The sequence below is a fragment of the Scyliorhinus torazame genome, chromosome 1, assembly GCF_047496885.1.
Source record: "Scyliorhinus torazame isolate Kashiwa2021f chromosome 1, sScyTor2.1, whole genome shotgun sequence".
Classification (NCBI taxonomy): domain Eukaryota; kingdom Metazoa; phylum Chordata; class Chondrichthyes; order Carcharhiniformes; family Scyliorhinidae; genus Scyliorhinus; species Scyliorhinus torazame.
This window is the reverse complement of record NC_092707.1, coordinates 376,092,611-376,117,854: the sequence shown is the minus strand read 5'-3', so window position 1 is coordinate 376,117,854 and position 25,244 is coordinate 376,092,611. Positions and strand designations below refer to the sequence as shown.

Below are 25,244 nucleotides of genomic sequence, written 5' to 3'. Positions count from 1 at the left end.
CTATTCTTCTTTCCAAAATGTACGACTTTACATTTATGTGTTGATATTTGTTTGCCAATTAATTGCTCATTGTGCAAGTTTCTTAATGTCCTGGAATGTGTTGAAGTTCTCCTGTGTATTGACTATCCCCCCAATTTGGAGTAATCTTCAAATTTTGAAATGGTGTTTTTGGTTCCAAAAGCCCAAATCATTAATAAATGTTATGAACAGCTGTGGCCCCAGCACTCATCCTTATGGAACACCGCTTCCCATCTTCCACCACTCTGAATAACTACTTATTCCCACTCTTCGGCTTTCTGTCAGGGAGCCAGATAGCAATCCACACACTACCCTTCTCCATTGACTACTCATTCTTTCCCATGAATGGTTGGTCTATTATGGGACCCCCTTCCAATGGCCTTTTCAAAGTCCAGATAAATTACATCTACTATATTACCAATATCGACTCAATGTTACCTCCTCAAGAATTCAATCAAGCTTTACCAGCAAGACTTTCACCTTTGAAATCCATGCTGACTGTTCATTATTAGATTTTCATTTCTAGATGTAATTCTATTTTCTTCTTTAGTAAGGATTCCAACACTTTTCCCTGCCATCTGCTGTTAAACAGACTGGCCTATAATTCTCTGATCATGTCCTGTCCCTCTTCTTAAATATAGGAATTGCATTAGCTATCTGTTATTCCTCTGGCACTTACCTTTTTCTAAACAATTATTAAATATGAGGCGGTCAGTTGGCTGGACAGCTGGTTCATGATGGGGAGCGAAGCCAACAGTGCAGGGTCACCACACCTCAGATGAGGGGCATAGTTTTTTTTAAAAACAAATATTTTATTAAGGCATTTATGGTTTTATAACAACAAAATATACAAATACAAATGTAAACATAATTCAGTGCGTAACACACCCCTCCATCTCCCACTGTTCCTGCCTAAACTAAACTAAACTAAACTAACCTAACTCCCCCTGCCCCCCTTAATCCCTAATCTCCCCCCCCTTATTGAATCTGCTAACAGTTTAGTTTTCCCCGATGAAGTTGACAAACGGCTGCCACCTCCAGCCGAACCCTAACATTGATCCTCTCAGGGCGATCTTAATTTTCTCAAGCCTCAGAAACCCAGCCATGCCGCTAACCCAAACCCCCGATTTCGGGGGCTCTGAGTCCCTCCACGCTAATAAGATCCGTCTCTGGGCTACCAAGGAGGCAAAGGCCAAAACGTCTGCCCCTCTGGCCCCCTAGACTCCCCGGTCTTCCGACACTCCAAAAATCACCACCTCTGGACTCGGTGCCACCCTAATTTTTAGCACCGTGGACATGGCATCCGCAAATCCCTGCCAGAATCCCCTAAGCTTTGGACATGCCCAAAACATGTCGACATGATTTGCGGGCCCTCCTGCACACCTCAAACACCTGTCCTCCACCCCCAAAAACCTGCTCATCCGGGCCATTGTCAGGTGTGCCCGATGAACCACCTTGAACTGTATCAGGCTGAGCCCGTCACATGATGAGGATGTGTTGACTCTGCTCAGGGCATCCTCCCACAAACCTGCCTCTATTTCCTTACCCAGCTCATCTTCCCACTTGCGTTTTACCTCCCCTATCTGGGTTTCCTCCCACTCCATTAGTTCTTTATAGATTTCTGATACCTTCCCTTCCCTCACTCCCGTTCTAGAAACTACCTTGTCCTGTATCCCCTGTGGCGGTAGAAGCGGAAAGGTCGAAACCAGCCTTCGCACAAAATCCCTCACCTGCGGGGTACAAATTCAACATGGGTAAGAGCGAGCTTTTTGTGATCCAGGCGCGGGGACAGGAGAGGAGACTGGGGGAGTTGCCATTTAAAGTGGTGGGAGGGAATTTTCAATACTTGGATATCCAGGTGGCACGGGGATGGGAGCAGCTACATAAATTCCATTTGGCCCAGTTAGTTGAGCAAATGAAGGACGACTTCCGGAGGTGGGACATGCTCCCTTGTCACTAGCGGGGAGGGTGCAGACTGTAAAGATGACGGTTCTCCCGAGATTTTTGTTTGTTTTCCAGATGAAGGGCATAGTTGAGAAGGATGTGGTGACCCTCAGGCTAAGTCACCAGCAGTCGGCTCTCTCTATGGTCCTCGGGGACTATGGCAACTTTAATTTAACTAAATATGAGCAGTAATGACCCCGCTATCTCTTCTCTAGATCTTTATTAAATATGGGCGGGGGCCATTATTCTCTGAGTTTGGTTAGTTTGTTCAATACACCCCTTCTTAAAATTTTAAATGCACTTTTCTCATTATTGATCTCATCAATCAATGTCTATCTCCATAATAAATATCAAGGTGAAAAAAATATTAAATATTTCTGCCCTCTCTCTATTCAAGTTATCCTCCAGTCGACCCTTTATTGTTCCTATTCCCATCGCAGACTTTTTTAAATTGATGTGCCTGTAAAATATTTTACTGTTTTATTTTGCATTTCCTTGTTAATTTGATTGTAACGGTTCTCTTTAATTTATTTTGTGATTGCTTCTCTCCTAGTTGATGTGTTATCTGAGTTGGTTTAACATTGACTGCAACTGGATGCAGTGAGACTAGAAACAGGCTTCCGACACAGGAGATGGTCCAACACTGTTTTATTGAACCTGCTGGTTGCTGTACATCATCTGCTCTGGGCTGACACTCTATTAATCTAAACTGATAACCTCTGACTGGCTTGACCAGACTAGCTCTCTGTCACATGGAGACGGTGCTCACGCCTTGTGCACTCTAACTATCTCTGTAGCTGTATCCTGTGAGAAGAGGGAGAGCTTTAATGCCTTGTGTCTTTTATCGTGGTAGTGTCCTGTCTGGTGATTGGTTGTTCTATGTCGTGTGTGTGTTCATTGGTTATCCTGTGTGTCAATCACTGCCTGTCTGCATCTCATTATTTACATGAGTGGATATTATGACACTAATCTCTTTGTATTTTCTCTTTATCGGGCCCTCCTGCCCTGTGTACTTAAGGTGTGCCTCTTTCCTAGTCCTCAATTTTTTTGATGCCTTTAATCATCCATGGCAACCCACTCGTATTCTTTCCTTTTAGTGGAGTATATTTTTCCTGCATTTTGTTGAACACTGTTTTGTTTTTTGGTTTTTGAACAATGTTTGAAACATTGTTGTTCAACACCATTGTTTGTCAGTATTGTTGCCCGTTTTATTTTTCCAAGCTCCAATCTCAGCTTCCTCAGAAACAGCTTTTCACCAATCCATAAACCTGATTTTTGTCATACTTGCTTCCATATCCATCTTCACTTTAAAGTGACATATTATGGTCATTATTGCCTTGATGTTACAAGTAGCTACTTAGTTACTTTAAACACATTGTGGTGGTACTGCAAGTTGCACTGAACTAATCCAAATATTATTGTTCTCCAGTGTTTTATTACTTTAATGTTTTAAGTTTGATTTTCATCTTTTCTCGTAGGTAATACCATACACAGGTGCAATCTTTGGTGGCTTACAGCGTGGGCAGATGATAGCAGTCCAGGGAATATTGCCCAAAGAAAGTGAAAGGTAAACCATCATGTTGAAAATCTATTTTATGCAGTGCGCAGCACAGTCCAATCCACTTCTACACTTGCTGAGAATTTTCCCTTGGCAGGAATTTACAATTTTAGAAGTAGCCAGAAAACATTATTTTTTAAAAAGAATCATGCATACATTTGAGTTAAACCATCCTCCTATTCTGGTATGATGCCCTTCCTCTGATTTTACTGACAAATGTCGTTAAAGTCAATCGCCTCTCCTTCATCTTTTGATTGAAATAGTAAATTTGCGTTCTGGGGCACACCAGTCAGATTTGTTGAATATGTCAAGCTAAAGGATGAGATAATAGTGCAGGATTGCGATGCGGGTAATGGTAACCGGAGTGCAATAGGAAGGTACAGAGCGTACAAATATAAGAGTGCACCAGAAAACGTGGTCAGAGTAGGAAAAATGGCTTTAAACTAACCGAAGAGACGATGGTTCTGTTGAAGGGAGATTTAGAAATTCAGGCTGTGATTGAAGTTCAGGCTGTGGTAGCCTTCTGTCTTTTAAGATGATGGTTTGCGCCATGGTCGTCAACTCTGTGTTAAGCAACGTCAGCACGGTGGCACAGTGGTTAGCACTGCTGCCTCACGGCGCCGAGTTCCCAGGTTCGATCCCGACTCTGGGTCACTGTCCGTGAGGAGTTTGCCCATTCTCCCCGTGTTTGTGTGGGTTTCGACCCCACAACCCAAAGATGTGCAGGCGAGGTGGATTGGCCACGCTAAATTGCCCCTTAATTGGAAAAAATGAATTGGACACTCTAAATTTTTTTTAAAACTCTTTGTTAAGCATCGCTGTGTAGTTGACGAGACCCACTCTGGCATGGCCGTCTCTGCCGCATTCTTTGCCAGAAGACAAGTGGGCTGAGAAGTAGCACAATTTGCGCGACTCGGTTTTCTCTCGTCCTCTTCACAGCCAGCGGAGCTTCATTTTTTTAATAAACATTTTATTGAGGTATTTTTGGTATGACTAAAATAAACATTGTACATGAAACTATAAAAATGGTGCAAAAGCCGTCTCCCTCCCTTGTAGGTCCCACCTTTATTAACCCCCGACTCTAAGCTAAACCCCCCCCCTTCTGCCGACGATTAATTTTTCGCAAAGAAGTCGACGAACGGTTGCCACATCCGGGCGAATCCTAACAGTGACCCTCTCAAGGTGAACTTGATTTTCTCCAAACAGAGAAAGCTAGCCATGTCCGATAGCCAGGTCTCCGACTTCGGGGGCTTTGAGTCCCTCCAAGCTAATAGTATCCGTCTCCAGGCTATCAGGTAAGCAAAGGCCAGAACGTCTGCCTCTTTCTCCTCCTGGATTTCAGGGTCTTCCGACACCCCGAAAATCACCACCTCTGGACTCAGCGCCACCTTTGTTTTTAACACCGTGGACATGACATCTGCAAACCCCTGCCAAAATCCCCTAAGCTTCGGACATGTCCAGAACATGTCCTGAATCACCCTTAGTGGTAGGAACAGGAAGGTTGACACCTGTTTACGTAGGAAGTCCCACACTTGCAGATACCTGAATTTGTTTGCCCTCGCCAACCCAAACTTCTCCTCCACTGTCCTCATACTCGGAAAGCTCCCCTCTATAAACATATCCCCCATCCTCTCAATCCCTGCTCTCCGCCATATCCGGAACCCTCCATCTATACTCCAGCTGAGCTTCTTGTTTGGCTTACTTCTTCCAATGTCCTTCCAAAGAGTCAACCTCACAGCCGTCATGACTGACTCCCAGTTTTCTTTTCTTTTTACATTTTTTGTTATTCGTTCATGAGATGTGGGCGGCAATATTTGTTGCCCATCCCTAATTCCCCTTGAACTGAGTGGCTTACTAGGTCATTTCAGGTGGGGCAATTAAGAGTCAACCACGTCTTGAGTCACATGTAGGCCAGACTGGGTAAGGACAGCAGATTTCCTTCCCTGAAGGACAGTAATGAACCAGATGGGTTTTTACGACAATCGGCAACGGTTTCATGGGCATCATTAGACTTTTAATTCCAGATGTTCTTTTTGTCAAATTCAAATTTCACCATCTGCTGTGGTGGGATTCGAACCCAGGACTCCAGAGCTGGGTCTCTGGATTACTAGTCCAGTGACAATAGCACTACACCATTGCCTCCCCAGTTGTCAGTGTCAGTGGTCGACACCTTTGTATCTCGCTTGCAGGTGCCCGTGTAGCAGAGGTATGAACACTCGTTTATGGCCCAGTGGCCAAATAACTATACAGGATGTCTTTAGGTTTCGAGCCACCATCTACCCGTTGAACGTGGCTGAGCCAGCCCAGACATCGTTCATTTAACAGTGAGTGCATGCTGATGCAATTCATAGGCTCCAGGATCTCTGAATTGGTGACCTTGCCCTGCCAAGTGATGTCAAGGATACATCCGCTAGCGGCGAGTGTTGGGAATGCTGTTCATAGAGTCACATCTGGCAATGATCAGATCACGCTGGTGCCAATTCACTTACCTTGGATGTATCCAGGGCACCTTCTGGCTTGGTTTGTTCTGAACGAAGGTATTAGTCATACAAAGCAAGTGAGAGAAGAATCACATAGTCTTTGTCCATCCTCATTTAACTTTCCCAGGCCATGATGTCTGAGGCAGGGAGGGCCATGCCTCGTCTGCACCCACCCTTGTGCTGAAACCCCCCAGTGGGCAAAAATGTCCTGACTTGGGGATTCTGCTGCTAGCAGTGTCAAGCTCCTCCTAGAACAGGTCTTTCGCCTCTGTGGTGGAACACCACATTCAAGCATAGATATTCATGAGGTAAACTGGCGTAGTTTGAGCTGAGAGGTGGGTGGAGTGAGCATGTTCCGGGCCATTTGTGGGAAAGTTCAATCATTTAAATATGGCGTGTTCCTTGCTCATGTGTTTCCTCTGAACTCTTTCCCCTGCCAGATGAACGTGTAATGTTTTTCTTTCACTGATCCGCTTTTGGCCAGCCTGGTCTCTTGGAGAGATGCTATGTAGATGTTCAGCCTATCAAGTCCCATGTTGATAACAACTGTCTTGCGACCAGCTGCAAGATGTCTGTCAATCCCATGCACGTGGTCCTGATGTTCCAGCTTGCCGATTGAAAAGTTGACACCTTCTTTATTTTTGTTTGTTTTGTTTTGTTTTTGTGATGTTTTTGTTCATTTGTTGCGCAGAGACCCTGAGCTCTAAACACCCATTGAAGCAGACGGACTTTGGTGAGTCAGTATCTTACTAATCGGGGGGCCAGCCCAACTTGTGGTGGGCCGTGGCTAACTGATGGATTACAGTGGTGTCCCCTAACATGAGCGACAGCCTGTAGCACTCTCTCTACTCCAAGCAAGTTGGGCTTATCACTTGTAACTGCTGTCTACCGTACTGTGTTAATGCCCTGCATCAAAACTGGAGTCTTCTCACCAGGGTGCAAGCCGGGGCAGAATTTGTGGAGACCTTAGGTAGCCCAAACATCAAAGTTCCCCCCCTCCACCTCTCTTCGTAGGGCTAAATGAATATAAAGCACTATGTTTGGCACTGGCTTGGTTGCAGGAGTTGCTGGAAAAGTGACGTATTTAAACTCAGTCCATCTTTGGGCTCCACTCCAGATTCTTTGTCAGGACTTATTCCCTGAACATTCCACTCTCCCAAGGTATTCGTAAGGCACTGGAGCTACTCGCCCATAGCTGGGAGTTGGGTGGGGGGGGTGGTTACTGGCTGGGACTTAGACTTTCTTTTTTGCACTGCTGCTAGCCAACAACATGGGCTGAAATTGTGAAGCAAACTAGCAAACAAAAGTGACCAGCACGATAACTCTCTTCACCCACAGACTAGAACCATTACATCTATCTGTTGGACATGCAACATTGAGGCAATAGAAAAGCATATCGATGTGAGTGAAGACAAATTAAATGATCAGGAAGGGATGGAGAGTTCAATGGTAATGTTGCTTCAGAGAGTAAGGTCCATGCAGGGGATAATAGTAAAAAAATGTCATTGAGGTGACTATATATGAATGTGCAGAACATCCAAGTAAGATAAATGAATTAGTGGCACAAATGGAGATAAATGATAAATGACCTAATTGCTAATGTAGAGAGAATAACGACAGAATGGAAAAGGAGGAGTGGGCCGGATAATAAAAGATCACAGATGGACATTAGTGAGAAAGGATCTTGGCTCAGAAAATCAGGAAGTAGAATCAGTATGGATAGAGATTAGGAATAACAAGAGTTAGAAAATGTTGGTGCGGGTAATTTATAGGTCGCCTAACAATAGTTCTCCTATTGGACAGCATTAAACGGGAAGTAAGGGCCCTTCCTGTTGATTCCCTTAGCTCCTATTTCTTTTATTTTGTCTTTATTGTTTTTGGTTCATGGATCGTTCATGGAGGCATACCTTTAAGTTGAACAGAGGAAATAAGGAACTTAGTTTCAAAATAGTACACTGTGTTAGAAAGTTTTGTATTTTGGGCAGAGGAACCCAGGCTTTATGGTACCCAAGTAATTAGAGGGGTTATTTTCAATTGTTTGGCTGGTGGCCAATGGATTGGCCAGGGACGGCATTTTGTCCGGCAACAGCAATTAGTTCCTGTCAGGTAGGATTTTTTGCAGAGCACCCAGGGGAAGCCACTCGATCCTCAAGGTGGAATGCAGCTCGCTCTCTTTCTCTTGCTCTCTCCTCTGCTGCCTACTCTCTGAAGGCAAAGGCTCCTAGATCCTGAAAGAAGAAGCTGTGTCTCTCTTTCTCGAATACCTGCTATAAGACTCATCCTCTTAGTTTCAGCATTATTTTACACCCCTCTTTCCCCTCTGTTTGTTTGTGCATGTATGTATGTAGAGGGTGGGGCCAGTTAAAAGGGGGATTAGAGATTAGATGGTAGTTAACCAATTGTATATTTTGCCGATTAAATTCTTCTTCTTTGACAATCATTTGCTAACGAGTATGATTCTCCACCTAAGATACTCTGTGTTACTGGTCATGGGTTCTGTGGGTTCCAGCATGACTGATGAGCCCAGTCTGAGATCCACATCTTCGTCCGCACACTTGGCAGGTGTTTCCGGGAAATGGGATCAGTCCTTTGACTCTAGATCGCTGGTATTCCTTTCTGACGCTCCTTTTCCGGGCCTCCTCTTGCTGTTGAACGTCCTGGAAAAACTGTGCCTTCATTCAGGAGGTTCCTCCAAGTAAGTCTCTTCTGACTAAGGGTCTCCCAGGCATTGACGTCTAGGTTGCATTTCTTGAGGTAAGCCTTCAAGATGTCTTTGAAGTGCTTCCTCTGTCCTGTTGTTCGGAAGTCTTCTTTGAGCTGGGCAAAGAAGATCTGCTTTGGCAGCCTATTTAGTTATAGTTACTGTTAGTGATAAAAAGTTAATTGTGTTTACATTTACAAACCTGGTGACTGTAGTTATCATCAGCCGAAAACCGTGGGTGTTGTAAGAATAGAATTCATTTTAACCATGTCAAGTGGGACTAGGAATTGACTGCGCACTGTCCCAGTGTGATGTAACAGTAACAAAGACATTGTTGAACCTTTGTACAGATTCCAAGTGGATTTACAGTGTGGAAGTAGTGAAAAACCTCGTGCAGACATAGCCTTCCATTTCAATCCACGTTTTCGAAGATCTGGGTGTGTGGTGTGCAACACTCTGGCGCAGGAAAGGTGGGGACGTGAGGAAATAACAAATGCGATGCCGTTCAAGAAAGGAGAGCCATTTGAAGTAATTTTCTGCATAATGGTTGACAAGTTCAAGGTAATGAAAGCTTTTCATAATTATTTTACTCTTTTGACTTTGTGTGACTCATTTAAATGACTTGATATTTTTCCTACATTCTATTTCTGTGTGATCTGTTTTAAGATATTGGGATGTGACAAGGTGCCGATTTACTTTGCAAACTTTTTATGCCATGCTGCATTTTTCAATAACCTGTAACGCCGTTGTAGATGCGACATGATTTGCTCAATTTCTAAACAAACGGCAGCAGATCGGATGCAATAGCCCACTCCTGCAGTTGACCTTAAATTCTTTCTACCCTGTTTTTACGTGGTAAATACATTGACTATCTCTAACTGTTTGGATGTTGTCTGCGGCACTGCTGTGCAGCACTGCAGGCCGAGTATTTATTCAAAATCCTCAGGGGGAGGGAGGGGTCCTTTTGTATTTCAGATAATTTTGATGTTTAGATGCCGCATATAAACTTGCGTAACAGTAGCCTAAGCCTAGGCTAGCTACATTCCAAAGTAAATAAAATGACTAGAAAAGTAACATTTTCACTGAATAATAAACAGGGAATCAGTGATGAGTTTCCTTTTGACATGTTTACCACAAAGAACGCAATTGGTAAATCGTGCAAACGATAGACTCTCCGCGCTAAAGATGAAGAAATAAAGAGCGCTTTCTGGATGTGTTCGGTTTTCACATTCACGGATAAAGGGTACCCGACTTTTAGTTCAGTTTTAAAAAGCGGCATTGAGGAACCAGCAATGAATATTGCAGAAATATGAATGACGAGTAAAGCATCAAGTGTGGAAGGAGGGATAGTTGCCGTGAACAGGTGGGATCCCTTCAGGGAAGGTGGGATGTTCTTGTGCGAGTGGTGGATAGACTTTGGGGTGGGGGTGTTGGGACTTCTATTTTATTTCTGGTTTGCAAAAGCTGTAAAGAAACACCTTGGCCAGTTGGGATGTGAAACAGGGCTGCAGTCAGCTGTTGCTACAACACTGCAGCAGAATTTCTGAACAAGCTGTTCAATAGACTTTGCAGTAAAAAAAAATAAAAAATTGATATATTAATTGAATCTAACCTTGGCTGTTGAACTGGGTATTACTCATGGTGAGCTCCAACTCTGGGGCGGCACAGTGGTTAGCATTACTGCCTCACAGCGTCAGGGACCCGGATTCAATGCCAGCCTTGGGTGACTGTGTGGAGTTTGCACTTCTCTGTGTGGGTTTCCTCCGGGTGCTCTGCTTTCCTCCCACAGTCCAAAGATGCACAGCTTAGGTGGGTTTCCAGGGATAGGGTGGGGGAGTGGGCCTAGGGTTGGTGCAGACCTCAATGGGCTGAAAGGCCCCCTTCTGCACTGTGGGAATTCTGTGGTTCTTAACGTAACTTTCTCTGTGCAATGCTTGATAGTTGAACTGAAACAAGATTATCTAGTGTTTCGGTCCACTATCTAGTGTTTCGGTCCACCCAAAGGCAATTCTTTGGAATGTTACATAATGAAATGCTTCTTTAAAATAAAAAAGTTAGCCAGCTAACACCTTCTGTGATTTTCCTGGGGTTCCCTTGTCAATATGGAACTATGAAATTCCTTCAGTTATTCCAGTCACATCCGTATCTTCAGCAATCCTAATGCCTTTTTCCTATTATTGATGCTTGCAGATAGGTTAGTCAGAGTGTATCATCAGAGCGCAAGATGTCATATTGGTGTAATTATATCAATAATGTAGAGCCCTGCATGTGCTGACACAAAGGGAAAAGTGTGGAATCTCACTTTCTACCTTTATTGTGTTCTTGGGTTGGTGCAAAAAAATTGGGCAAAAATAAAATTAACTGCAATCTTTTATTAGCGAGGAAATGGGAATGAGTCAGTAACAGCGAGTTGTATCAAATGCCCTTGTCTCAGTTGTGTCAGCACAATTAAATTTGTTAGAGGTATTATTCAGTTTAGATTCATTGCATTGTGCTAATGAGTTGGTATTGGGGGCATGGGTGAAACAAATTGAATTTATGGATTGTTAAGTAGCTTGGCAATGTGAGATGGTTGTTATACTTGAGGTGGTGTAGTGCTATTCAGTCAACAGACCCCTTATTTAAGTGGATCTTAGTGTCGGACTATTTAATAAAAATAGTGGTTAGCACTGTGGCTTCACAGCGCCAGGGTCGCAGGTTCGATTCCCGGCTTGGGTCCCTGTCTGTGCGCAGTCTGCACGTTCTCCCTGTGTCTGTGTGGGTTTCCTCAGGGTGCTCCAGTTTCCTCCCACAAATCCCGAAAGACGTGCTTGTTAGGTGGATTGGCCATGCTAAATTGCCCTTCGTGTCTAAAATTGCCCTTAGTGTTGGGTTGGGTTTTGGGGATAGGGTGGATGTGTGGGCTTGGGTATGGTGCTCTTTCAAAGAGCCGGTGCAGACTCGATGGGCAGTTTGGACATTAAGGGCAATTTATCATTGGCCAATTCACCTAACCCGCACATCTTTGGACTGTGGGAGGAAACTGGAGCACCCGGAGGAAACCCACGCAGACATGGGGAGAACGTGCAAACTCCACCCAAGGTCAGAATCAAACCTGGGTTCATGGCACTGTTTTGGCAGCAGTGCTAACCACTGTGCCACCCTATTATTGGGTTACCTCAGTTGTAATTTTGGTTAAAAATAAATTAACTGTTAATTCTATTCTGGAAGCAGGTTCTATGTTGTGGAAGATCTGTAAGATTTGGGACATTAAAGGCAGCACTTCACATTGATAATGTTATATTAAAAGCCCACATTTGTTCTGTCATAAGGTATACTGTATGTGGTAATACCAGGTAGTGCGGTACCTGAGAGGTGGATGACCATTAGCTAGACCCAGGAGTCTACCATTGGCTGATGTACATAGCTCCGCCCTGAGAGGCGGAGTATAATAACCAGTGCCGTCCCAGCAGCCTTCACTTTCTGTATCGAAGCTGCTGGGGAACAGTTCTAGCAGATTAAAGCCTATTAGTTATGACTCCCCTTGTCTCAAGAGTAATTGATTGAGCATCAATTTAATCTGCTACAACTTCAGTTGAAAGGATGGATCTCCGTATCAAACCGGAGTACCTTCAGCTCAGCCCCCACGCGGACAACTCTGCTGCTATCTTCAAACATTGGCTGGCGTGCTTTAAGGGCTACCTCGACACGGCCGCCGGCACCCCCACGGAAAGACAAAAGATGCACCTTCTACGCTCGCGGGTCAGCCCTGGGATCTACCTTCTGATCGAGGAGGCGGAGAATTATGCTGCAGCGATTGAGCTGCTAGAAGGACATTATATCCGCCCTGAACCAGGTCTACGCTCGTCACCTGCTGGTGACTAGGAGGCAAAGCCCCGAGGAAACGTTGGAAGACTTCGACCGGGCGCTGCTGTGCTGGGCCGAAACAGTTTCGGGGAACGAGCACACGGAACTTTTGATCAGGGATGCTTTTGTGGCAGGTATGACCTCCCCTGATATCCGCCGAAGGCTCCTAGAAATGGACAGTCTGCGACTTACTGAGGCACGGGCCCTGGCGGGGTCCATGGACGTTGCCTATAAAAACGCGCTGGCCTTTGCTCCCGGACGCGCGGAGGCCCCCTGGGCTGTGTGGCACCCCGTTGCGGCAGCCCCTCAGACTTTTCCCCTGACCCCGCAAGCCTGCGCGGCGAGATGGCCCGCTACCGCCGCCGGACAATGCTGTTTCTTCTGCGGGCAGGCGAATCATCCCCGCCCGCGCTGCCCGGCCCCCACCGCCACCTGCAAAGGGTGCGGCAAGAAGGGCCACTATGTTGGGGTCTGCCGGGCCTGCGCCGTGGCCGCGGTCTCCAGCGACTATCGGCAACCCCCCTTTCAGGCCCCGGCCGCCCACCGCCACCCCCCCCTATCCTCAGGCCACGTGCGACCCGCGGACGCGGCCATTTTGCCCCTCGGCCACCCCGCTGGACGGGTGGGCGCCGCCATTTTGTCCCTCGCCGCCGCCATCTTCTTCATCCCCGGACTCCATGTGCGACCCATGGCTGACGCCATCTTGGATGGGGCCCCAGGCCCCCAGCACAGCCGACTACACGCTGCCCGACCAGAACTCTCCATTACTGCAGCTGGCCTCGGTGACTCTGGACCAGAGTCGGCCCCGGACGCTTGCGAAAGCTACAACGACGATCTCCATCAACGGCCACGTGACGTCGTGCTTGATCGACTTGGGGAGCACGGAAAGCTTTGTTCACCCCGACACGGTAAGGCGCTGTTCTCTTGTCACCCATCCCGTAAACCAAAGGATCTCCCTGGCTTCCGGGACACACGCGGTGGAGATAAAGGGGTTCTGCCTAGCAAACCTCACTGTCTAAGGCAGGGAATTCCACAATTTCCGTCTGTACGTCCTGCCGCACCTCTGCGCAGCTACCCTCCTTGGGCTGGATTTCCAGTGCCATCTGCAAAGCCTGACCTTTAAATTCGGCGGCCCTATTCCCCCCTTACTGTCTGCAGCCTCGCGACCCTTAAGGTCGACCTGCCTTCCCTGTTTGCGAACCTCACCCCGGATTGCAAACCCGTCGCCACCAGGAGCAGACGGTACAGTGCCCAGGACAGGACCTTTATCAGGTCGGAGGTCCAAAGGCTGCTGAGGGAAGGGGCCATCGAAGCGAGCAACAGTCCCTGGAGGGCTCAAGTAGTGGTGGTAAAGACCGGGGAGAAACATAGGATGGTCATTGACTACAGCCAGACCATCAACAGGTTTACGCAGCTGGATGCGTACCCTCTTTCCCCCGTATAGCCGACCTGGTGAACAGGATTGCGCAATACAAGGTTTTCTCCACGGTGGATTTCAAGTCTGCCTACCACCAGCTACCCCTCCGTAATGGTGACCGCCAGTACACTGCCTTCGAAGCAGACGGGCGGCTCTATCACTTTTTAAGGGTTCCCTTCGGTGTCACGAACGGGGTCTCGGTCTTCTAACGCGAGATGGACCAAATGGTTGAACGGTACGGCTTACGCGCAACGTTCCCGTATCTTGATAACGTCACCATCTGCGGCCATGACCAGCAGGACCATGACACTAACCTCCGAAAATTTCTCCAGACCGCGAATATCCTTAATCTGACTTACAATAAGGATAAATGCGTGTTTAGCACCGACCGTCTAGCCATTCTCGGCTACGTAGTGCGAAGTGGAGTCATAGGCCCCGACCCTGAGCGCATGCGCCCCCTCATGGAGTTCCCCCTCCCTCACTGCCCCAAGGCCCTGAAACGCTGCCTCGGGTTCTTCAGCTATTATGCACAGTGGGTCCCCAATTACGCAGACAAGACTCGACCCCTGATCCAGTCCACAACCTTCCCCCTGTCGACGGAGGCCCGCCAGGCCTTCAGCCGCATCAAAGCAGACATTGCTAAAGCCACGATGCGCGCCATCGACGAATCCCTCCCCTTCCAGGTCGAGAGCGATGCGTCCGACGTAGCTCTGGCGGCCACCCTCAACCAAGCGGGCAGGCCCGTGGCTTTCTTCTCCTGTACCCTCCATGCTTCTGAAATTCGCAACTCCTCGGTCGAAAAGGAGGCCCAGGCCATAGTAGAAGCTGTGCGACACTGGAGGCATTACCTGGCCAGCAGGAGATTCACTCTCCTCACGGACCAATGGTCGGTTGCCTTCATGTTCGATAATGCGCAGTGGGGCAAGATTAAGAACGACAAGATCTTGCGGTGGAGGATCGAACTCTCCACCTACAATTACGAGATCTTGTACCGTCCGGGGAAGCTGAAAGAGCCTCCTGATGCCCTGTCCCGCGGCACATGTGCCAACGCACAAGTGGACCGCCTCCGATCTCTCCACGAGGACCTCTGCCACCCGGGGGGTCACTCGTTTCTTTCATTTTATCAAGACCCGCAACCTGCCCTACTCCATCGAGGATGTCAGGACCGTCACCAGGAATTGCCAAATCTGCACGGAGTGCAAACCGCACTTCTACCGGCCAGAGAGGGCGCACCTGATAAAGGCTTCCCGTCCCTTTGAACGCCTCAGTCTGGACTTCAAAGGCCCCCTCCCCTCCACCGACAGCAACACTTACTTCCTGAACGTGATTGACGAGTACTCCCGGTTCCCATTCGCCATCCCCTGCCCATACTTGACCACAACCACCGTCATCAAGGCCCTCCAGGGTATCTTTACACCGTTCGGTTTCCCCGCATACATTCACAGGGGGTCCTCCTTTATGAGTGACGAACTGCGTCAATTCCTAATCAGCAAAGGCATCGCCTCAAGCAAGACGACCAGTTACAACCCCCGGGAAAACGGGCAGGTTGAGAGGGAGAACGGAACGGTCTGGAAAAACCGTCCTGCTGGCCCTACGGTCCAGGAATCTCCCAGTCTCCCGCTGGCAGGAAGTCCTCCCAGTGGCCCTTCACTCCATCCGGTCGCTGCTCTGTACTACCACAAATCAGACACCTCATGAACGTCTCCTTGTTTTCCCCAGGAAGTCCGGGACCTCGCTCCCAACCTGGCTAGCGATACCCGGACCCATCCTGCTTCGGAAACATGTGAGGGCGCACAAGTCGGACCCGTTGGTCGAAAGGGTCCACCTGCTGCACGCCAACCCCCAGTACGCCTATGTAGCGTTCCCTGATGGCCGCCAAGACACGGTCTCCCTTTCGGACCTGGTGCCCACTGGAGCCCCACGCGCACCCGCACCAGTGCCCCCACCCTCCCCGCAGCACCTGACCGGAGGGTCAGTACTCCCGCCGCCACTGCCTAGGCCCGAACAAGCACCGACGCCCACTTTTCGCCCCAACAGCGCCGCCTAGGGGTGACAAAGCTGCCGGCGAGGACGACACCACGTCCCCGGAGTCTCAACCGCCGGGACTCCCATCAGGATCACCGCCGAAGCCCAGACGCTCCGGAAGGACGACCAGGCCACCCGATCGACTGATTGCTGCACCATGAACACTTTGCTATTCCCCTTGACATCACGGCACCTCCATACCTGGTCCTACCATGCGAAAGGCGACATTAACGCTGGCAATCACCACGCCGGGCTTTTTTTTAACGGGGTGAATGTGGTAATGCCAGGTATTGCGGTACCTGAGAGGTGGATGATCATTGGCTAGACCCAGGAGTCTACCATTGGCTGATGTACATAGCTCTGCCCTGAGAGGCGGAGTATAAGAACCAATGCCATCCCAGCAGCCTTCACTTTCTGTATCGAAGCTGCTGGGGAACAGTTCCAGCTGATTAAAGCCTATTCGTTATGACTCACCTTGTCTCGAGAGTAATTGATTGCGCATCACTGTATAAAAGACACAAAGTAATGATGAGCCTCCATGAACTCTTAAGACCTCAGTTTGTGCAGATATTGGGACTTCAGAGAGGGGGATGCAACACAAATTTAGTTGGTAGTTGCCTGGTGTATAATAGAAGATGAAAAACTTGGGTCTTTAACAATGCTGGTAATGGATAAAAATGATGGAAGTTAATGAAACAATGAGAAAGCAAAACTAGAACAGATTGTTTCTTGTGGCAGAAGAATCTAGAACGTAGGGCTTTAGGTGGAGGTTAATTACAGAGAGGATTTTTAAAATTAGGTGATAAGAGGTAGATTTCTCTTCCAGCACTTATTGTGCCTTTGTTCACTTTGTTTAAAGTTCGAGGTTAATTTGGATGAAGGATCGAAGGGAATGGGGCAAGTAAATGTGATCAGACCTATTTGCTCATGTAGAGAGTTATGCTGACACTAAATGGGCTGATTGGCGTGATTTCTGTGTTTCTGGCTGTTGCATGTCACTATCCTTGACCTATACTAATCTGCTCTGTCGATATTTATTTATTTATCCACTAGGTTGCAGTTAATGGAAAACATTTCCTGGACTACCAGCATAGAATAAGTGTGGATAGAGTTGACACACTTGGAATTTTTGGTGGAGTCCAAATTCAAACAATTTGCTTCTTGAGCAGCTCTGTAAGTAAGGAGTAAATATGCAATTTGTATTGACGTATTCTGAGTGATTTTAAGGAGTTTAGAATTGTCTTTTGAAACAAATGTAATGCTGAGTGAAAGCAGAAGGAAAGCAAGCATGGTCTGATGCTAGTAGGAGATTATAATTTGTAAGTAGGTGTGGTATTATAAGTATTACGGTACCTGATAGGCTAAAGCACCATTGGTGGAAACTGTATGCTTTCTATTGGCTAGAGTGTATAATAGCTCCGCCCTGATAGGCAGGGTATAAGAACCCGTGCCGCCCCAGCAGCCCTCATTCTGTACCTGAGCTGCTGGGGGAAACATCTAGCTTATTAAAGCCTTCAGTTGGACTACAACCTCGCTTTAGTGGTCATTGATCGTGCATCAGTAGGTGAAAATAAATGTTGCCTGTTTGTAGCTGGTGGTCTTTGAAACCACACCAACCCAACAACAAATAATGTACATACTAGTGCTGAGGTCATACCCATTATATTACTGTTTATTCCTAATCATTGGGATCTAGGATAGTGGATTTCACTGTTGAAGATGCTCAATGCTCTAACTGTTCCAAAAACCATGCCACATTTTCTGTCCTAACTGTGTCTTTAGGAGCAGGAGAATCCATATTCGAACCTACCAATAAAGAAGATTGATGCAATTGGGACTGTAAGTCTGAGCAATTATCCTTTCAAAGTCTCTTTCTTCTGCCGTAAAAGTTATTACAACTTGACTGATTGATGTTTGTTGGAATTTCAGCACACAAAGCAGAGCAAGACTCAACTGGTAAGTGCATAATCATTTGTTTGGACCATTTTTAGAAAATGATGCTTCAATTCATCAGCTCTGAAACTTTGTAAGAGCATGTTCCCATCCCACTCCTTTCTCAGTTGCTAAGAAAACAAATGGTATGCCTCTAGTTATAAATTGATAAAGCAGTAGAATAAAAACATATAATACCGCAATATCCAAACACAATAAAGCATCTCCAAAGGTTACATTTCTCAGTAGCAGATCTCGTTTGCAGCCCCCCCCCCCCCACCTCCGCCTTACCTGTCCCCACTTTTTCCTTTCATTTCTTGCTGTTTACTTTTTCCCACCTGTACGATATTTAACTTCTTTTAGGCAGCAGATTTAAAACTGCATGGGATATTCGCGAAGAATATGATTGAAATCTCTCCTGAGCCAATGCAAACTCCAAAAGAATATTTTCAATTTCACTTTCAAAAGTCGTTTTGTCAAACTATCGAGCAAAAATTATGATTTCGGAGGACGGTGGATGTTGGCGTCGTTGCGGGGGTGGGTGGTTGCTGGTCAAGGCGTATCAAGGTATTCCCCCTCGCTCCCTTCAATCTGTTTTTGCCTGACTGTTCATTGTTTCTCCTTTTTATTTCCCCTCTTTTTCTTCCCCTCAACCCTCCTTCATTTCTCTTCTGTTTCTCATAGCATGAAAGTTGCTGTATGGGGAGACTACTGAGGGGGGTGAGGAGCGAAGGGAAGACCAGTTAAGAAGGAGCAGATTGCCAGTCAGGAACGATCAGTGATTGAACGGGAGAGACTTGAAGCAAGTTATAACACCAGTTGCACTCAAAATAAATATTCTCAAGTGTTACACAGCTCTCAAAATGCAGGCAAAGTGTTTTTAATATGGATGGTCCCATATCAATTACTCCATCTTTTTCTATGATTGGAGAGTCCTACATTCTGATCTCCGCTCTGACTTGTAAGTGGCTTTGTTTCAGTAATATAGTCAAATGCTGTGGTGTTTTGTGTTGAAACAAGAACCGATTGGCTTATCAGTTGCGGTCAGCCTGACCAGTGTTTCCAACATCTCTGGAATGCCTCCTAGCACTTGCTGTGTTTCTTGCACCAGGGATTGTTTGCATGTAGCAGCTAGGGAGCCTTGGATGGAGGTTGTGGGGAGGGAGGGTTGCACTTGGCTGCACTTTTGGGGCACGACCTCGGGTACCTTTTCCATCCAGTTACTAACATCCTTCCTCCTGCCTGCCAACAGTGGATTGCAAGACTTGGAATTAAGCCTGTACCCAGTATTCAGTTAAGAAACTGTTGGAGAACACAATAAAAGTCACGTGGGTAGGCATTGCTACTGGTGAATGTGTGAAAATCTGCCTCAAGTGACTTGGCTAGGTTTTGACGAAAAATAGGCAATCTCCTGGTGGAGCGCGCTGTTAGAACACATTACAGGCCAGAATGGGCAGGAAACTTATAGAATGGGACTGGAAATCCTAGTCTGGAATCTATATGGTAATTGCTCCAGGTTTTTAACAATTGGAAGATCTTTTACTTTTCAGGCCACCCCTTATATGGGTAAAATTAAGGATGGATTGAGCCCTGGTCGGATAATCACTGTTCAAGGCAGAGTCAATAAGAATCCAGACAGGTAATTTAATATTAGATTTCTGAAACGATCTATGCATTTTATCTCTTGGAGTGCACTGTGGAACTCATTAAATTTTGAGTCGCGGTCCAACAATTGTCTTCCATGACACGCAAGAAATGTGATAAGCAATCCTCTGTCAAAGCAGTGCATCTCCATTAGATAGCACATGTGTGTGCATGTAATAAATAATATGAAAAAGAGCTGAGTCAGAAATTGATGTTCGACTTTAGTTATGTTCGAAAGTTTGTAAAACGTCAAATAAAGTTGCAAAAGAAAATGCAGTTGTGACATTTGGTGGGACATTGTGCAACTGTAATGAAAGCAGACTGTCACCGGCACAGTACCTTCGTTACAATAATTTACGCACCTTCTGGCACCATTAACCAACTTGACATTTAAATTTTAAGTAATGATATTTGTACGAAACCGTCAGTTGCTTCGTATCTTTAAGGTTCTGAAACTATATTTCCAATATTAAGGGAGATCCATTTGACTCTTGCAGAACTGTAAGATGATTAAATATTGGCTGGGTTTCTGCGATCCAGGTTCGTCCCACCACCGCTGCCAGTGAGGATGGAGAATTTGGTGCTCAGCCAAAACTCCATTCACTGCAGCCGGACCGGAGAACAGATGGAGAATTGCGTCCCTTGTCTTTCCTTCCATTCAATATTTCGGATAGATCCTTTGTCATACGGTCTTGATCTTGGGTTCTGCGATAAATATAAAAAGAATTCATGTCCATTGTTTAATTTAATGATATCTGAACCCAAGGTACTGGCAATAGAGGTAAATACTGAAGAGAAAAAAAATCTGTATTGTAAATGTAAATCTCTTTCAGGTTTTCTATTAATCTCCGTGTGAGTGATTCTACTGACGTTCCATTGCATTTGTCATCTCGTTTCAAAGAGAGAGTTTTTATTCGAAACACATTCCTCTATCAAAGCTGGGGTGAAGAGGAGAAGAAAATAGAATATTTTCCTTTTAACGCAGAGGCATACTTTGAGGTACATTGTGTAGTCGGAATATGAATCGTAGATCTCCACGTCAACATTACTCAAATTTAATATTTAAATCAAAGATTTAATTTTTAATCCTTTGATCACCGCATCGCCAAGGGTAAAGAACAACTGTTTATGCTGAAGCCTTTGAAAAGTTAATGTCAATCTATCTAATACTTTTGTTTGAGCTCCGTGTCCTGACCTGGACAAAAAGCATTTTACATACGGTGCTTAAATTTAAAGCCAAACTAGATCCACAGTTAAATGGCGTTGACCATACATTTTACATGATAACCAAATTGTCTTTGGGCTTTCTGATGATTTAAGTAATTCTAAGAGAGGAAAACGTGAGGGGGAAAAACATTTTTTAAATAGCACCTTGATTACAGTGTGTTAGTGGTAACTTGTCCACGAAAAAGTAGATAAACACTTTGTGAAAATTCAATGTTTTTTACTTATAAAAATATTGAAATAACAGTACAGCATGGATTCCGAAACTAGCAGTAGTTATACACAACTATACACAAGCTTCTTGTGGCAATGCTGAAAACCGGCGCTACCAATGACTTAGTTGCATATGCTCACACTTGCTGAAGACGTCATACATTTTTTTTTTAATTAAATATTTTATTGAAAATTTTTGGTCAACCAACACAGTACATTGTGCATCCTTTACACAATATTATAACAACACAAATAACAATGACCTATTTTATAAACAAAAAATGAATAAATAATAAATAACAAAAATGAAAACTAGCCCTAATTGGCAACTGCCTTGTCACAAGTAACACTCTCCAAAAATATAATTTAACAGTCCAATATATAATTATCTGTAGCAACGACCTATACATACTATACAGTATATATTAACAACCCTGAGAGTCCTTCTGGTTCCTCCTCTTCCCCCCCCCCCCCCCCCCCCCCCCCCCCCCCCCCCCCCCCCCCCGATCCTGGGCTGCTGCTGCTGCCTTCTTTTTCCCATTCCGTCTTTCTGCGAGGTATTTGACGAACGGTTGCCACCGCCTGGTGAACCCTTGAGCCGACCCCCTTAGGACGAACTTAATCCGCTCTAGCTTTATAAATCCCGCCATGTCATTTATCCAGGTCTCCACCCCCGGGGGCTTGGCTTCTTTCCACATTAGCAATATCCTGCGCCGGGCTACTAGGGACGCAAAGGCCAAAACATCGGCCTCTCTCGCCTCCTGCACTCCCGGCTCTTGTGCAACCCCAAATATAGCCAACCCCCAGCTTGGTTCGACCCAGACTCCTACTACTTTTGAAAGCACCTTTGTCACCCCCATCCAAAACCCCTGTAGTGCCGGGCATGACCAAAACATATGGGTATGATTCGCTGGGCTTCTCGAGCACCTCGCACACCTATCCTCCACCCCAAAAAATTTACTGAGCCGTGCTCCAGTCATATGTGCCCTGTGTAATACCTTAAACTGAATCAGGCTTAGCCTGGCACACGAGGACGACGAGTTTACCCTGCTTAGGGCATCTGCCCACAGCCCCTCCTCGATCTCCTCCCCCAGCTCTTCTTCCCATTTCCCTTTCAGTTCATCTACCATAGTCTCCCCTTCGTCCCTCATTTCCCTATATATATCTGACACCTTACCATCCCCCACCCATGTCTTTGAGATCACTCTGTCCTGCACCTCTTGTGTCGGGAGCTGCGGGAATTCCCTCACCTGTTGCCTCGCAAAAGCCCTCAGTTGCATATACCTGAATGCATTCCCTTGGGGCAACCCATATTTCTCGGTCAGCGCTCCCAGACTCGCGAACTTCCCATCCACAAACAGATCTTTCAGTTGCGTTATTCCTGCTCTTTGCCACATTCCATATCCCCCATCCATTCCCCCCGGGGCAAACCTATGGTTGTTTCTTATCGGGGACCCCCCCAAGGCTCCAGTCTTTCCCCTATGCCGTCTCCACTGTCCCCAAATCTTCAGTGTAGCCACCACCACCGGGCTTGTGGTGTAGTTCCTCGGTGAGAACGGCAATGGGGCTGTCACCATAGCCTGTAGGCTAGTCCCCCTACAGGACGCCCTCTCTAATCTCTTCCACGCCGCTCCCTCCTCCTCTCCCATCCACTTACTCACCATTGAAATATTAGCTGCCCAATAATACTCACTTAGGCTCGGTAGTGCCAGCCCCCCCCCTATCCCTGCTACGCTGTAAGAATCCCTTCCTCACTCTCGGGGTCTTCCCGGCCCACACAAAACCCATGATGCTCTTTTCAATCCTTTTAAAAAAAGCCTTCGTGATCACCACCGGGAGGCACTGAAACACAAAGAGGAATCTCGGGAAGACCACCATCTTAACCGCCTGCACCCTCCCTGCCATTGACAGGGATACCATATCCCATCTCTTGAAATCCTCCTCCATCTGTTCCACCAACCGCGTTAAATTTAACCTATGCAATGTGCCCCAATTCTTAGCTATCTGGATCCCCAGTTAACGAAAGTCCCTTGTTACCTTCCTCAACGGTAGGTCCTCTATTTCTCTACTCTGCTCCCCTGGATGCACCACAAACAACTCACTTTTCCCCATGTTCAATTTATACCCTGAAAAATCCCCAAACTCCCCAAGTATCCGCATTATTTCTGGCATCTCCTCCGCCGGGTCCGCCACGTATAGTAGCAAATCGTCCGCATACAAAGATACCCGGTGCTCTTCTCCTCCCCTAAGTACTCCCCTCCACTTCTTGGAACCCCTCAACGCTATCGCCAGGGGCTCAATCGCCAGTGCAAACAATAATGGGGACAGAGGGCATCCCTGCCTTGTCCCTCTATGGAGCCGAAAATATGCAGATCCCCGTCCATTCGTGACCACGCTCGCCACTGGGGCCCTATACAACAGCTGCACCCATCTAACATACCCCTCTCCAAAACCAAATCTCCTCAACACCTCCCACAAATAATCCCACTCCACTCTATCAAATGCTTTCTCGGCATCCATCGCCACTACTATCTCCGTTTCTCCCTCTGGTGGGGCCATCATCATTACCCCTAACAACCTCCGTATATTCGTGTTCAGCTGTCTCCCCTTCACAAACCCAGTTTGGTCCTCGTGGACCACCCCCGGGACACATTCCTCTATTCTCATTGCCATTACCTTGGCCAGGACCTTGGCATCTACATTTAGGAGGGAAATAGGTCTATAGGACCCGCATTGTAGCGGGTCCTTTTCCTTCTTTAAGAGAAGCGATATCGTTGCTTCAGACATAGTCGGGGGCAGTTGTCCCCTTTCCTTTGCCTCATTAAAGGTCCTCGTCAGTACCGGGGCGAGCAAGTCCACATATTTTCTATAGAATTCGACTGGGAATCCATCCGGTCCCGGGGCCTTTCCCGCCTGCATGCTCCTAATTCCTTTCACCACTTCTTCTACCTCGATCTGTGCTCCCAGTCCCACCCTTTCCTACTCTTCCACCTTGGGAAATTCTAGCCAATCCAAGAAGCCCATCATTCTCTCCCTCCCATCCGGGGGTTGAGCTTCATATAATTTTTTATAAAATGTCTTGAACACTCCATTCACTCTCTCCGCTCCCCGCTCCATCTCTCCTTCCTCATCCCTCACTCCCCCTATTTCCCTCGCTGCTCCCCTTTTCCTCAATTGGTGTGCCAGCAACCTGCTCGCCTTCTCCCCATATTCGTACTGTACACCCTGTGCCTTCCTCCATTGTGCCTCTGCAGTGCCTGTAGTCAGCAAGTCAAATTCTACATGTAGCCTTTGCCTTTCCCTGTACAGTCCCTCCTCCGGTGCTACCGCATATTGTCTGTCCACCCTCAAAAGTTCTTGCAGCAACCGCTCCCGTTCCTTACTCTCCTGCTTCCCTTTATGTGCCCTTATTGATATCAGCTCCCCTCTAACCACCGCCTTCAACGCCTCCCAGACCACTCCCACCTGGACCTCCCCATTATCATTGAGTTCCAAGTACTTTTCAATGCACCCCCTCACCCTTAGACACACCCCCTCATCTGCCATTAGTCCCATGTCCATTCTCCAGCGTGGGCGCCCTCCTGTTTCCTCCCCTATCTCCAAGTCCACCCAGTGTGGAGCGTGATCCGAAATGGCTATAGCCGTATACTCCGTTCCCCTCACCTTCGGGATCAATGCCCTACCCAGCACAAAAAAGTCTATTCGCGAGTAGACTTTATGGACATAGGAGAAAAACGAGAACTCCTTACTCCTAGGTCTGCTAAATCTCCACGGGTCTACACCTCCCATCTGCTCCATAAAATCTTTAAGTACCTTGGCTGCTGCCGGCCTCCTTCCAGTCCTGGACTTCGACCTATCCAGCCCTGGTTCCAACACCGTATTAAAATCTCCCCCCATTATCAGCTTTCCCATCTCTAGGTCCGGAATGCGTCCTAGCATCCGCCTCATAAAATTGGCATCATCCCAGTTCGGGGCATATACGTTTACCAAAACCACCGTCTCCCCCTGTAGTTTGCCACTCACCATCACGTATCTGCCCCCGTTATCCGCCACTATAGTCTTTGCCTCGAACATTACCCGCTTCCCCACTAATATAGCCACCCCCCTGTTTTCGCATCTAGCCCCGAATGGAACACCTGCCCCACCCATCCTTTGCGTAGCCTAACCTGGTCTATCAGTTTCAGGTGCGTTTCCTGTAACATAACCACATCTGCCTTAAGTTTCTTAAGGTGTGCGAGTACC

At 46.8% G+C, this 25,244-nt stretch overlaps 1 protein-coding gene across 5 annotated transcripts in view; it reads left to right on the top strand.

Moving 5' to 3' along the window:
* LOC140426635 (galectin-8-like) overlaps nt 1-25,244 on the top strand; it is a 58,434-nt gene that overhangs the window by 18,689 nt on the left and 14,501 nt on the right. For 3 of the 5 annotated variants that reach the window (XM_072511707.1, XM_072511698.1, XM_072511688.1), the window contains exons 2-9: nt 3,441-3,529; nt 8,471-8,695; nt 9,052-9,262; nt 17,043-17,162; nt 17,772-17,828; nt 17,919-17,945; nt 19,472-19,560; nt 20,399-20,564. In XM_072511707.1, coding sequence (XP_072367808.1) covers nt 3,441-3,529; nt 8,471-8,695; nt 9,052-9,262; nt 17,043-17,162; nt 17,772-17,828; nt 17,919-17,945; nt 19,472-19,560; nt 20,399-20,564 — 984 coding nt within the window. The remainder of the gene's footprint in view (nt 1-3,440; nt 3,530-8,470; nt 8,696-9,051; nt 9,263-17,042; nt 17,163-17,771; nt 17,829-17,918; nt 17,946-19,471; nt 19,561-20,398; nt 20,565-25,244) is intronic. The other 2 variants (XM_072511716.1, XM_072511726.1) reach the window with 2 other exon arrangements.